The following is a 16,168-nucleotide window of genomic DNA, read 5'->3' as shown; positions in this document are numbered from 1 at the left end:
ACATTTATACAGTGCTTTATGGCTTACACATAAATTATCTCTTTAACTCCAAACTAAGACAGTCTGCTGTAGATGGCTATTCCCATTTTTCAGTTAAGAAAACTGAAGCTCTGAAAAGGGGGAAGATAGTAGACCAAATTCACACGGTTTATAAGAAGCAGAGCTGAAGCTTAAATTCAGATCACCTAAATTTGATTCACACTATTTCTGTGCTTTTTCGACTGTATTCCATTGTCCAGTAGTATTCTTGTATTACAATATAAGGAGGGTGTGTAAAGAGCAGACAACAAGCATATTGCCTAACACAAAACCACCAGGAGCAGCTTACGTTGGCAGAGAAGCTGCGGCAGTCACCCCTGGAAACAGCTGCTTGGTACCTCTCCATCCGTTCTTTCAAGGACACCACCTCCTGGAGGTCTGACACACACTCAGTCAGTGAAGCACTGTCTTCTGCAAACCCACACGCAGTTTTGTTAGGGCCAACAGTCACTGAAAAGAAACATAGCATGCTCAAATATGTGTCAGGCTTTGCAAAGAAAATAGCGTCACCTTATGAAGGCATTTAAAATATCTGGTCTCGTAAAACAGACTTCGACATTTCACAATATTTTCGATGTTTCACTGTTACCCTCTTTTCTTCAAGCTTTTGAACAAAGCTACCAAATGCCTACATAGGAGCATATGCTTATACAAACATCACAAGGAAAATGTTGTCCCCATTCTCATACTTCAGTTATGCTGATAAGAAATAGCTATTTATTAAGAGATAAATAATGTTAATAATAAACATTATTATGTGTTGAATTTATGCTAAATGCTATACGAGTATTATCTTATTTACTTCTCAAACAATCTCATGAGGCAGGTGCTATCATTTTCTAAAATTCATAGATAAGAAAACAGAGAATCAAAGTTAAAAAACTTTTCCTTGATCACACAATTAATACGTGGTAGATTTGATAGTTGAACTTAATCTTTAGCAAGTCTAAAAGTTGTTCTTTCCTTCTCTCCCAACACCTCGGCGCTCGAGGAGATGGATCTAGCTAAAATATGTGAATGCTATGAGAATTATAGACTGTTCTTTTCTTTTATTCATAGAGGTATGTGTGACATAAGAAAGAAATAATAGTACTATAAGAAAAAGCTTTGTTAATCACTCATTTCAGATAGTCTGATATTTCCCCATTTAAGCCGTCCACCTGAAAATACAGGGTAGTTGGAATTACAAACTTGGAAACAGAGCAAAAGACTGATTGCATGATCACAGAATAACAGCTGTAGGAAACAGAAACATTTTAGAGATTACATAGTCTCATGTCATCTAACCAGCTCCTTTCACGTGAAAGGAACATAAGAATCCTTCATGGTTATTTAGTTTTATATGCCAGAGCTGCTTTCAAAACTAGTTTTTCATATTTAATCTAATATTCTTTGCTGTTATCACTTTGCTTACTAGTTTACTAGTCATTCTTATAGGATATTGTAATTCTAAAATCATTTCAAGGGCTCTTTCTGGGACCAGTGTATAAAATATAAATGTGTGTGTGTGTGTATGTGTGTGTATACAAATGCATGTGTGTGTGCATATATATATATATGCACTTGTGTGTGTATATGTCCATATATATATCTATCCATATATATATGGATAGATGGATGTGTATATCTATGTATGTATATGTATGTGTGTGTGTAGATACACACACACACACACACACACTCATCACTCATTCATGTACACCCTGTCTTTCACATTAGGACTAGTAGTTTCTGGGACTCGTAAAAAGTAGGGCTCTTTGGTGTCTGTACTTTGTTATTTGGATTGGTTTGCTTTAATCACTGTGAACCAAGGCCTGAAAAACCCCAGATAACAGAGAGCTGAGCTGTCCTTTACCGTCCCTGTTCTTCCTACCTCCTCCCCCAGCCTCTCCATTGAAATATCTTATTTAATTGTTGTTTTTTTCCTATTAGCTTCTTTAAGATTTATGTATCTAATTGCAGTTGAGAACAACTGAGACCCAGAAAAAATTAAAAATCATTTGTTCTGACTACTTGAGATTTTGGCTTTCCATAGGGATTTCTTATTCAAATAAACATTTCCATATATTTTAATTAAAATTGTAAATATATTTATTTGACATACTTTCAAAATGACACAAAATATAAATGAAAAAGAGGTTGTATTATAAATGCTGAGATGGTACAACCCTGATATGTTCACAAAAAATGTCAGTTAGTTTTTTGAAATTCACCTGTCATCTAAAATCCCATTTCCAGACAAAAGTACATGCTTCCAGTTGATACTGATAAAAAGAGACTCCCACAAACCACTGAAAGTTTTTCATATGCTAAAGAAAATCTATTTTCATTCTTTTTTTCCCTGTGGATTATCTATGTGCACAGATGAGTTCAGTTTATATTCAACTGTACTTTTCTTTCTTTGTCGTGAATAATCATTATATAGACTTTATGGAACCTGATCCCCTAAAGGTTTTCCACCTTAAAATATAAATTTTATTTCGTATATTTTTCATAAACATGTCATTCTTTTATTAATCTTAACATAAAGTCAGGAGTTTATTTTTGCTAAAATTTACAAATAGCATTTACTTTTCAGATATTCAATTTTTAAGTTTTTTCATCCCACTGAGAAATGCACAAAATCAACAATCAGAAATTCAGCATCCTGAGTATAAAGAGATTTGGATTCCATTGCCTTGTGGCCTTTAACTCTGATCAGAGAAATGACATCACTTTTTAATCTCTCTTGCTCTCTCTCTCTCCTCTTGTCTTTCTCCCTTTGTCTCATTAGTAACTTTCCCTACTTAGGTAGGGTCATGGAATAGAAAACTTATTTGAGCTAATAAGCTATGTCCATATTGTCTCCTATCCTCTTAAGTCAATGTTTTATCAATTTCTTCATCTGAAAAACAAGGTGATGCTTTTTGCGCAGTCTACTATAACACAGTGCCCCTATCTGCTCCTATCTTGATGCTGATGACACCCATCGTAAATTTTTAAGGTTGATAAGACAGCCCTTTCTTAGAGCTCTGTGGGGAAGAGATAGGAACATTGGTCGCCTGACCTCATAATGAGCATTTCAAAAGACTCGAATGCAACTGAGATTGGAGAATAGTGTGAAATGAGTTGAGGCAATCTTCAAAGACAAAGGAGATGTAGAAGGACAAATAAAGATGCTATTGTCATAAAATGCCCGGAAAAATAGAGAATCATGGAACCTGTAAGTACGCAACTTAAGACAGTGGAGGAACATTCTATAAGGCTAAAGTGGCCTGTGAAAAGAGGAAGGAGAAAATAAAAATTTCAGATGACCATTTCTGTTAGAAGACATTATAAATATTAACACCGCAAAATGAGTGTACTAGCAGTTACTTGTTTCTGAGGTTTAGAGGTAATTTATTGTGCAATGAATAAACAAAAATTCAAAGAAGTTCAGTGAGATCTCCTAAGTTTTCAGAGCTAATTGCATAGCCAGGCCTAGAATCCATTGCACCTTAAATAGTAAATGATTTCTTTTACTTGAAGATAAGAAAATAATTTCTAATTCATACAAAATCTGAATTCTTTGTATAGTAGAATAAATCCTATAAAATAGAAAGAACATGTAGGGAAGCACTTGGAAAGAAAATAAAGCACTAAGAAATTCAAACTGTTATCACGGGAACTATTAAGTACCAGGGTTAAGAATGTCTTTTATGAGAATTCTGAGATTCTTCGGGAAAGGCGCATTTTATAATTTTGAAATATAAATATTTATATACTACAGATAGATCCAACTTATAGCTACTTCATATTTTCTTTAATTATGAGAGATTGTGTAACTAGTGATCTATTTTCTCCATCCCCAAACATGTGTTTCTCTTCTGTAGTTTTTAAAAATGAAGTAACTAAGTAACTAAATCAAACAAATTTACGCAGGTCGAAAAGTTTATCATACCTTCCTGAATTTTGGAGAATACACATATAAAGCATTTTTTAATAAGCACAGTAATACAATAGAATGCAGAATACTCTTCTTTTCTTAAATAATTATTCACATGCCTGTTATCACTCACAGAAGGGACTGTACAGTCATCCTATCATGTTAGCCTCGAGGTATTAAAATAACAGCTTTAAGAAGTCAGATACAGAATACAATGAGCAATAGTAAGTATAATTAATACACCCTGGAATTTTTTCCTAATTTCACAATTTCTATTATCAGTGAAAGAATTCTTAGACATATGCACAGACTATTATCAAGAGACAATCCAAAAGGTCATTGTTACATTTGTTATGAACCACTTTTCTAACTAGCTGTTAAGGAAATTTCATACGTGGAATTCAACGGTTTATAAAAATGTTCTTATGATATTAAGAAATGACAAATATATCTTCATTTCCCATTAAATAATTGTCTAAAAATCTGAAATAACAATATATAAATATGATCTAAGATCTTTATAGAGTAACAATTTGAAAATGAAGGTCAATGGCTTGACACAGAGTGCTAGGATCAGTGTGGTGGTAAAAAATACTGTCAAAATCAGGAAGATGTTTACTCAGAAAATGTCTGATGTGGCAGGATTTACAAGGCAAAGTGCTTTGTCATAATCTTATTCCTAAAGCAAGATTCCAACTCAGCATATTTTCTAAATGTAAATATTTCTTTTTACTTTCAAAATATGGACGGCACATTCCCAAACTGTAGTTGTGCATAAAATTTTATGGAAATGATGATTGTGTGACAATACAATGGATGTTATTATATGAAAGACAGATATTAAACACCAGGTGCTTTAAAACCAGCCTACACAAATATTATTCAAAAATATGTGAGTCTCATTTCTTTTTCCTTTTGCCTACCCAATATAAATAATGTGAAAATCTACAGAATAAAGAATAAAATATTTTGAGCTCTTTATTTCATAAAGAGACCACTTGCTAATATCTGGGTTATGAAGCTGATATTAACTGTGTCTGATTTACAGCAGAGATCTGGCTGAGGTGAAATCTGAAGAAAAGAAAGCTGTAAGAAATTAGAAAAGAAGAAGAGGTATTAATGTCTTTAGAAGAATTAAAATACACTTTGAAGGCAGTAAATAGAATAATGTACACTGCAGAAAGTAAATCACTACCATATTAACAGCAATGTAAAAGAAGGTGACAGGGAGAGAGGATAGAGAGAAAAATCCAAACTATAAGGTAATATAGTATTTCAGTGGGAGGGTTGGGAGAGGACAGAACAAATAAGATCTAATAGAAGAAAAAATTGTGGAAAATAAAATTTGGGCATAGATAAAAATTATTTATCATAATCAAGAATAAAATTAATTTTAAAACACCAATATGTCAGCAAATCCTGGCAAATCATTTTCTGTTCGAGAAAAAAAAATTCTATAATTATCCAGAAACATAAAGAGTTTCTGTGCTAAGGTAACAAAATTCACACATCCATATATCTTCTCTATAACACTGAAAACTAAAAGGAATTAGAGAATTGTCTACTGGTTACTAAAATTTTAGTTTTATGAACTAGAGTCTATATGAATCCAAGTTGGTACCCATGTGAGAAAGCAACATAAGTCAGTCTAAGTAACAAAAGTTAACCAAAAAGAAAACAAAGGGTCTGAAAATACAATACCAAAAGGAGAAGGCAGAAGTAAAATCAAATGTAATTAAACATCATGAAAATAAACACAAGTCATACTTCACACTGAAGGGCAAAGACAAATAAATCCAAGCGTATGTCTAGAAACAAACCTAACGTAAGCCACAAAATTTAAAGAGAAAATATTGGGAAAAAATTATCAGGCAAAAGTAAATGAATAAAAGTCATCATGGCTATATTCCTTTCATGCCAAATAGACTAAAAACAAAGAATATTAAATGAGACAGATGGCTATTCTATAGCTAGAAGATACCAGCCCATTATGAAGCTGTTTAGCTCAGATACATAGCAGAACCACTACATGCTGAATAGCACAGCACAGAAGCACATAAAGACCATCAGTAACAAGAAAGAGAATTTTATAGGAATACAGTTGCTGTGGGTGACATTAACATATCTCCTTCCATCTCTGCCATATAAAATTAAAAAAAAATGATTTGAACTATATAATCAATAGTTTTATTTTAATATATTTATTCTCATTAAGTAAATATTGGTTATCTATAATAAGCATAAGACATGTCCACTATGCTCTAGAGCCTTCAGTCTAGTTGGAGACAGAGATAGGCAATTATGACCCAGGAATTACTAGTTTTACACCAGATGGGTTGGAGCCTATGGGAGGTGGGGCTGGGGAGAATATAATCCACCAGGTGTGACAATGAGCAGGTGGCAGGAAAAGCATCCTGAGAAGTGAAATTCTGCACTGAAACATGAGGGAGTTGGCCATGTGAATATGTGGAATACAGAAAGATGCAGGAAGGGGATGAAACAGCAGCATTATCAACAAATCATGCTGGGAAAAATGAAATGAGTGATGATGTTGAGGAAAATGTTAAGAGTTCCTCACCACACCGCATATTACAAATGGATGGCTGAAAGACTTAAATATTTTTTTTAAATGATAAAAGAATTTTAGGGAAATGGAAGTAATTCATAAAATAATTTTAGTTGAACTTTTTAGCATAAAAAATTTAAAGTAGAAAATTCTTTAAACGGAATTTATAAGACAAAAGAAACACCAAAGAGGGACAGTATTGATAGATAGGCTGAAGTGTTAATTTTTAGTAAAGAACATCAACTGATCAGAAAAAAATAAAAACAAAACTTAACATTGCTGAAAAATGAATAAATGACTCAAGAGAATGATTCACAGTAAAAAATAATAGCAAACATGTATAAAGTGCTTTCTATCTGTCAGACAGTAATCCATTTAATGTTCTCAACCACCCTATGAGGTAGAGACTATTTTTATTTTTTTTATCTCCATTTTACAGATAAGGAAACAGAGACACAGAGAGGTTATAAAACTTGCTCAGGGTCAGGTGGCTGGTGAGTGACAGAGCTGGCAGGAGAAGCCGGGTAGTCTGGCTCCAGGTTTTGTGACTTCAATACAATTCTATGCTATTTCAAAGAAGTACAAGTGTCCAAAAACCAAAAAACAAACCCAAATAAGCACCTTCCTCAATAAAAAGATGAAGGAAAATTCAAATAACAAAGGGGTACATTTTTTCTGTCAAGAACTGATTTATATTGCATATACAATAAAAATATATACATATAAAATAGTCCCAGATAGCTAATCCAGTGTATAATTATGACTCAAAAGAAATTCTAAGGTTTAATAGTAATTTGAACTCTTGAGCAGAAAAACAAGAATTTAATTATTTTTTCTTCAAAATTTTCTAAAATTAACTCAAGAAGCCTTTATTTAATCCCAACTAAGATACAGGCAGAGAGTGACCTGGTATGTCACATGGAAGCCCACAAGGCTGACACAAATACAGACACCACTATAAGAAAGCAAGCAGACTTTCAGCAACACGTCAATAGCCTCACTATTATATTCTGGATGCATTATAAAAAAGTCAACTGCTTAGTACTCAGAAAATTGATTTAGAACTAAATTGGGAGAGTGATGAACTAAATTCTATCAAATTTAAATATATGATCTATAACCCAGCTCAGATTTGTATACAGGATATCATACCAGTGGATATATCTTAGGCTCAGAGCCATTAGCATGAATAAATCTCCTATAATTCTAAATATTTGCATATCCCTCAGATAATAATAAAATTCGTCTCTTTTAAACATTCAGAATGCTGCTGCCAATTCAAATTCATAATCAATTTGAGTTTTATATATTTTATCCTCATTTGAATGTTATAAAACCAAGAAATGGATAGAGAATAAAATGAAAGAGAAAGTGTATAGTTCAATCTGGCATTGATTTACAGTTCTTAAAAAACATAAAAAGGAAGGGGCAAAGAGTAAAATGAATGGAATCGTATGCCATGACAGCACAAAAACTATATTGTGGCATCCAGCCAGCATATGAACACAGTAATTATATTCCACTTTTTAAACTATCCTCCCTAGATCCTATTCCTCCCAATGCATTCTGTTTTCTGCACCTCCTATCATTTCAAAAGAAGTGCTCTTAGTACTTTCCTCATCAGTAAAATGGAAATAATACCACTTATCAGTACAATTGCTACAAGAATTAGTGGGATAGTACTAGAGAAGTTATGAATGAACAGAATTCAGTCAAAAATTAGGTAATCATTAGTACCTTAATATTGAGTTCAGGGATTTCTGAATATAAAGTTATTCAACTCTTCATAGTTATTTATGTAAGTATATTTTCATTAAAATCTAATATTTTATTACAAAGTAAGATTTCGATTAAGGGTATGAACCCTCTTTTTTGCTTCCTACACTTCACATAGATCTTTTCTGGATAGTATTTATTTAAGTTATCTAGGGATAAATCAAAGAGAAATTAGTAAGTTGAATTTCTATGGCTCTAAGTGGCTCCTTTCTTGTCCTTATAAGCTTTTGTTTAGAATTAGAAATCAAAGCAAATTCTTCAGTTTAGAGTTTTTTGGTCACCATGAAGATCAAACTTGAGACAGGGTTAGGTATGAATCCAAATGAATAGAAAGAAGAACGAACTTTACTATAAAGGATGGAAAATGCAAAGCAAGGACCAATGCTCTTATTTTCTATTGATCTGTTCTGCTCCAGGGCATGGGCAGTGGTGTCCTGCTTCCGTCAAGGTATCCTCTTATTTAAATCTATATCTCAGGTATACAATGAAGGTAATTGATAATCTTCCCTTTAAGGCTTTAGTTATCATTCAATAAACATCTACTGCCCCTTTTACTGTTGTACAAGCATAGCGCTCAAGGGCTGGGCATTATGAATCACTATTATATTCAGTCCTGCTCTACTTGAAAAGGGAAGAAAAGAAAAACACCAGAGAGATCCTCAAGAAATACAGCATTCTAAGAAGGGTTGATCTGGCCTTATCTCTAAAAGCAAAAATACAATAGTTTCCATCATTTCGATATACTGACTTCTAAATAAAATAAGTTCCCAGATGGCTGGATCTGCTAAGGAAGTTGGCCTGTCTGAAGAAATACCAAAATGAAGCCTCCATTAGGAGGGGAATCTTGAGGAACTTGGTGGCTCACACTCCATATCCCCGCCCCCCAAATCACATTTATTTATATAGAGATGAAATCAGATTAAAATAGATAAAGCCCAATCAGATTTGATAGGCTTAAAAAGTCACTTACATGTTGTTTCATAGTGACTTAATTTCTTTTCAGATGGTCTCCACTTAACCCCGACAGTGAGTAGTTTCCTCAGCTATGCTTTGCCAACATTTAAATATTATACTCCTATTTATATTACTTATTACTTTTTAGTGTATCTTTAAGTCTGTCTGTCCTCTCCACTTCTCTCACTTTCCACCAACATGCAAAGTCCTCCAGGACAGGGCAGAGCTAACAATTTTGTAAACCTGTTTTACACCAGGTTTTGTCTTGGGTAACTTTATCCTGGAGGAGGCAGATCTGCAGGGAGAGCAATCATCACCTCTGGACACAGAAGTTTCTATCTCTGACACTTACTTTCGACTTTAAGCAGATTGCTTAACCTCTCTAAGCCTCCTATTTCTTATCCTATATAATGAGAAAGATAATAGAATCTACGGTTGCCTGTGAGGACTGAAGGAGAACCCATAAAAATAAAGAGTTTTACATAGTATCTTGTACATAGTAAACAATGAATGCTCACTAGCATTCAGTCACCTAGGTGCTATTATATATTCTAGGTATTTTCATCTAGATAATCTGACATGATAGAAGTCTGAGAATTAGAAAAGTTATACAAATTTTCCAAAACTCAAAGTTAGTAAGTAGCAAGGATAGAACTTGACTCAGTTCCTTCTGACTCTAAAGCCTCCTGTAAGGATGTTCCACTCCTCTTTATAAGCCAAGTATCTGCCACATTTCCTGAAACAAGAACACAATAAATCATAAAAAAATGAATAACTACACAATGAGACTGGAGCGGAGAAGGTGGCACAGGCCTACTCATATGGCCTCAGGGGTGGAGAAAGCATATAAAAGGGAAGAAATTACTAACTCACTGTATATGACATTCAAAGTGTTGGTTCACCTATGTTTTAGGCACTAGCTGGTGAATCATCAGATTTTTACCAGCAAACAACATGGCAGTCCTCTGAAAATGTTAAGTTCATGAAAGCTACCCTATCATATCACACTTCAGGGGCAGATCTACTCCTTTTATCTCCCCAAATGGTTCCTTACATTTTTCCCTGTCCTATGTATTTTAAGTGACATGATGAAACCATAAGTTATTCACATTTTTCATTTCCCTTTGGGGCCTCTGAGCAATGGGTTTGGCACAGCAACTCCAGCCTGGACTGGCCAGGTGGTGATGACTGGGCCACTCCCTACTCTCTGCTGCCCTTGTCGCTGCCTACCAAAGGCAAAGAGAAGGGTCTTGGATTCCTCATTTTTGATTCAGTCCACTGTTGCTCTACTAAGTACCCAGCGTGATAAAACTACATTGTGAAGTATACCCCTAAACAGAGAGGCATTTTTATATTTGGTTAATTTGAATATAGTATTCTATTCAATTTGAGTATTCCTTCTATTTAAATTGATTACCATCCCTTTCTCCCTAAAGTCTCTGTTCTAGAAAATCCCCAAATTTCATATCATTTTACATTATTCTGTCTCTCCCCAAATTACTACTTCTTTGATATAACTTCTTTTTCTCACTCTTTATTTCCTAACATGTTCTCTTTATTCCTACTGCTTCGTTTCTGCTTTTCCTTTCCCCTAAAACTTCCCTGTGATTTCCAGGCTCCAAATCTTCCTTTGTATATGACTCAGTTACAGTGGGCAGTACCTTTGTGAGGAGAATATCATCTTTTTTTTTTTTAGGCTGAAACTTGAGAAATGACAAGCAAATGTGCTTACTCCTTCAGCCAGAGAGACAGTCATCCAGCTCAGTCTGTGATTAGCCGCAAAAGGACTTGCCTCTGAGAAGCCCTGCAGAATAGACTTGTTAAAACGTCACTAGCACCTCTAAAACTGTCAGGGCCTCCAAAACACAGAAAATGATTTCATTCCGGGGTCGAAGCGATTTGTTAGCAGAGAGAGAGAGAGATGACTCATGCAAACGAGCTTAGTATCTGTCTTTCCCTAAAACTGATTCACTTTTCTCTCCCACAGGCTTTTTAAAACTCCGTATGAAGCCAGTCCACACTTACTGAACTGTTTTGTTTAGTTCCAAGAATGCTCTTGGCAATTAACACATCAAAAATAAGCAACAGTCATGTAATGGAGAGGAACCTATAATATTTTTGCTTTGAAAAACATCTTGCCAGCCTGCCCACCTTTAAGTTGTTTGATCGTAGGCAGAGGTAAGCAAAGTTACTTACTGTTAGCTTAAATAATTTCTGTACTAGTTGCATTCTGGAACAGCCTGAGGTTTTCTGGATTTGTTTTTAGGAAGTCCTTGATTCTTAACTCTTTTTCCTCCTTTCACCTTTCTTTTAAGGTTAGTATCTGAAATTTATTCTGACAAAAGATATTAAAAGAAAACCCACATCATCAAATTCTGACTCTCACTGACTTAGACTATTGTTGCTGTGGAAGCGTTTTTCTTAATAATTGTCAGTTTCCTTTGAATAATAAATGTATTTAATTCAATATGCCTATGGTCTTAGAGAATTCAGTCTCTGAATTTACACAGACTCTTTTCAATGACCTTAAGTAAGTCTTCCTTTAAAATGCTTTTCTGTCTAAGTTCACAAGCCGCAGCATACTGAGGTTTTCTGTTTTGTTTGTTTGTTTGTTTTTCAACTTTTATGGCTAGCAGACTTAATCGAAGAAGGGAAACCACACTAATTCCACATTTTCTTTACTGAACATTATTTGGAAAAGCTAAACAATCAAGGAGAAAAGTGAAAATGCTTAAATAATCTAACATACTGCTTGGTGAGTAACCATCTCCTCGGAGTAAATTCGCTCTTTCTTAACAGTGATGCACTTAGAACCGAATGCTTTCAAAATTCTGTGGTCTTTAATCATTTAATCTTGGGTAGGAATATAAAACTGAAGCAGAAATGTTAAGAATCCATGGAGAAGATACTGTTTTCTTACCAAAGCTATAGGTTCTTCTAATGTGCTCAAAAATGAAAGATAATTGGCATCTTGTTCAAACATTTTACTCTCACAACTGCTTTCTGATTACTGTCCCCATAATTGTAGAGGACACCAGATAAAGCTGTATACGTTTTGAACAGTCTTTTAAATTCAGAACAGGGATGTTTACAAATTAAAACTATCATAATTTTAATGTATCAAAACTTTGAATTGGTTAGGTGCTAGGTTATTCTCCTTGTCACAATTAACATGTCCTAAATACCCTTTGCATACAAATGTGGCCTGTAATTTCAAATGAAAGAGATGATGTCAGATTTTTAATGATATGCTGGTTCTAGGAACAGTCCAAAGAGTGGAAGTAATTTAATAGTCTCTCCTGCTTAAGATACACATGGAGTACATAGTTTGTCAGTCTCATCATCCCTTAATTTATTTATAGTTACTTATCTTTAAAAATTTGGCATTGGCATTTGTTTCTTTTCCCTCAGATTAAAAACCTAATCGGATAAGTGCACCGTAAGTGGAGGAACTCAGTTTATGCTACGTATTTCACTCCTGTTTTTAAAGGGCGAAGTGTCAAAAACAGCCTTGAAATGTTATTGAAACTTGCTCTTTTCCATGCACATTAAGACAGTAACATCTGTGAACAAAAAAGAATTTAATTAAAACTTACAGACAAAAGTTTTCTTAGTCCAGTGGTGTTTAAACTCAAGTTTAGTTGATGGTGAGAGGAGGGAAGTTGGGGAGAGTGAAATGTAAAAAGCAATTAATAAAATATATATTGAACTTCTTTGTAAAATTCCACATGAAACTAGGGTTTTACAGCTTTAAAATAGAATCACTTTCCTAGACTATTCCTTTTAGGCACCAAAAGCCTTGGGCAAATGGAGAAGTCACTTCGACTTAGTGTGACCTTCCACTGTACAAAGACAACTCACCTGAAAGAGAACTCAGACCATAAAGTTAAGCATCTTCTTGGTTGTCTTTAAAGATTATTTTTTAAAGTTTTAGACACTTAGCTATAACTACAAAGTAGCAGCCACTAAGCCAGGACTCAACATCAGTTTCCATCTCTTAAGTCTTCTAGTAGCCTGCATAACCACAATCTACCACGATTTCAGTCAAAAGAATCTCTTAGCTTCATAAGTTCCCCAAATGGCAACACATACTTTGTGAATATGGAGGATACCATCACACAGTATCCAGAAATACCCCTAATAGGATCTTATGTGAGACTAAGAGAAATATCAATCATTTTAAAGAATATGTTTATACTTTCTCTAACAATGAGAGGCAGAGCCTTTTCTTACATTTTAGCATAACTGATTATTAAATTTTTATCATTACCTGGAACTAAAATTCCTAGATTACCAACAAGAAAACTGACAGTTGAGATAAAAACGGCCAATATCACAGATATTTAACATTAATATCTTGATTTATGCACAGTGGATGCCCATTAAGCATTTACTGATTGAATTTGTCTTGAAATAATATTGCGAAATTAAATGCCCATTTTTTTATGGCTCCTGCTGACAGATTTTGTTACCTTCTCTCTTCTACTTCTTTTTAAATAGTAGAAAACACATTCCAAATTCTGCAGCAGAAGTTATTTAAACAGTACAGAGAAGTTATGTGAAGTCTGGGATTTGTTCTTCCAGGAGGGAGCAAAAATAAACTTCTTGCCTGTGAACCTGTGAGTCTCCCACAATGAAATCCAGCTCATCACCAAAAATGCTCAGCAAGATACCACATGAGCAGGTGAAAATTAGAACTGCACAAAAAAATGTTTGCTTGGAAAGTGAAACCAGTCAACTTTGGGCTTTCTGCCAAATTTAATTTTTGCCAGAAATTCTCCTCTTTTTACATATCTGCAGTAAGCAATTAAAAAGTGTTGTAGCTAAAAAAAATTCCAAATACATTCATGTGTCCACCACAGTTCAGTCCAGAAAAAAATAACTGGACTCTCCAGCCCAGTGGGCCAAGCCTAGATAGAACATTCAAACACCAACACACACACACACACACACACACACACCTGTCCTTGGAGGACCACTTAATCATAAGTAGTATACTACTTGATTTACAAGATGTAGGAGGAAGACCTTTTCAGGGTGTCCTACTGCACACTAGAGTTGGAAGCCTACCAAGGAAAGCAGATGTGGCAGAAAGTCCTAGGTCCCATTTTCCAGCAGTGCAGGTTTGAGGAAAATGTCATAAATTTCACCAAACCTGACACTTGCCATTACAGAAAATATATTAGAAGGCAAAATAAAAAAATTCTGATGCTTTAAAGTACTTTCTACATTGTTCTTTAAAAAATTTCAAACTTGAGTGTGGAGTTGGTGAGTGGTTTAGACCAGACACAAATATCACTCATCTATCATGACTAGGTTCCTGAAACACACATGCACACACACAATTCCTGACACCTAACCATTTATAGTCTCAAAGACTCCATCCTCAGTATTCTATTTTTGTCTTACTATATGCATTCTCCATCAGCTCTCAGCTTCATCCATATTACACCCCAAATATATCTCTGATAACTATTTAATCTCTAACCTTATGTGGCCAAACCTTCTAAAATTCAACATGGCTTTTTTTCCATTTAATATTAGCCACAAATTTATTTCTATTCTCCAATGTCCAAGTTGTATATTGGAACAGATAACATTTGAACTTGTCAAAAATAATGGTAAATGTGAGAAAAGCGGGGTGAGAACGGTGGAGAGAAAAGGAGGGAGAGAAGGAAAGAGGCAGCCTGGGAATGGGAGAAAAATAGCAGTTTATTGGAAAAATGTTGAATTGGCTTTTGGTGAGGTAGATTTAGCTCAAGAATGTGGGGACAAATAGTACAACACATCAATGGAAGCTCTATTTCAGCTGTTGCATCTAATTACAGAGCCCAGGCTGAGCGGCATTAGGTGTAGCATGGTTCCTTTAAGCTTAGATCTATCCCTGATGCCTGGAGTCAGAAGCCCTTAACACTATGCCTCTAACACTCCCGAATTGTTCTTGACCTTAGTTTTGAAATGCACGCTCTAGTCCATCACAGGCTCCATCCCCTCTTGTCCTTAGTCCTCCTTACTTCTTAACTTGTCATTTATTTTTATATTTATAGTTTAGCTTCATCCCTCAAATATAATGCACTGCACCATTTCTGGCTCATGATCTTTTTGCTTTCTCTTCAACTATTGGGTTCTTCTTTGCCTTTGCTGCTGTAGATTCCCTTGATAAACAGTCTGGTCCCCACAGCTCCATCTTTCAGTGCCTCTCTCCTGAGCGAGAGCTCTCCTTCCATCTTTACTCAGACACTGTGAATGAATCCAAGATACAGAGAGAGGAGGCAAATAAAGGCAGAGGGGCCGATGGGCTGGACGTGTTGAGGATGGGGAGATTATGCTGAGGGTCAAGATCAGTTTTAGTTGAAAAGAAAAAAAAAAAAACGATGTTCTGAGAGAATATTTTGAGAGTCCAAGAACTAAGTCAAAGTAACGAGAAGGTCCAATATGTGGCTGTGAGCACCTCTATTGGAGAGGAGACTGTCATCAGGGTTGAGGTGATTGAAGAACTCGGTTTCCTGAAGTAATGTGACGTTGACACCATTAAGGATGACAGAAAGGTTATTAGTTCCAAGTGTTGGAATAGTTATAATGGAAAGAGGGCACTTAACAGCTTTCTATAACTCCAGAGAGGACAGAAATTTAATTTTAACTGGAGTGCCCTTTTGCAAGGTAAGGATACCTTTAACAACAAAACCTATTAAATCAGGTAGACAATTTTCTCTCTTAAACAATTTTTGAGTGTGCTGTTATTTTGAATGTTTGACATTTAAAATAACTTGTAACTTTGTATTATCTAGGATAACTTGGTACTTTACATTCTTATCCTGCTCTCTGGAAAATAAATAATGATTATTATACTAGACACATATATTAAATAATAATAATAATAACAATAATAGTAATAAGAAAAAGCTTATAAAGCACTATGAACCAGACAC

The 16,168-nt window shown here is 34.7% G+C and overlaps 1 protein-coding gene across 2 annotated transcripts in view; it reads right to left on the bottom strand.

Annotated features, from left to right (window-relative positions):
• Positions 1-16,168, bottom strand: part of XIRP2 (xin actin binding repeat containing 2) — a 248,604-nt gene that overhangs the window by 44,179 nt on the left and 188,257 nt on the right. For both annotated transcript variants that reach the window (XM_039855563.1, XM_039855564.1), the window contains one exon: positions 329-489. In XM_039855563.1, coding sequence (XP_039711497.1) covers positions 329-489 — 161 coding nt within the window. The remainder of the gene's footprint in view (positions 1-328; positions 490-16,168) is intronic.

This window comes from Pteropus medius, unplaced genomic scaffold, assembly GCF_902729225.1.
Source record: "Pteropus medius unplaced genomic scaffold, Ma_sr-lr_union100, whole genome shotgun sequence".
NCBI lineage: Eukaryota > Metazoa > Chordata > Mammalia > Chiroptera > Pteropodidae > Pteropus > Pteropus medius.
The sequence above is the reverse complement of the archived record's forward strand: the minus strand, read 5'-3'. Positions and strand labels throughout refer to the sequence as shown.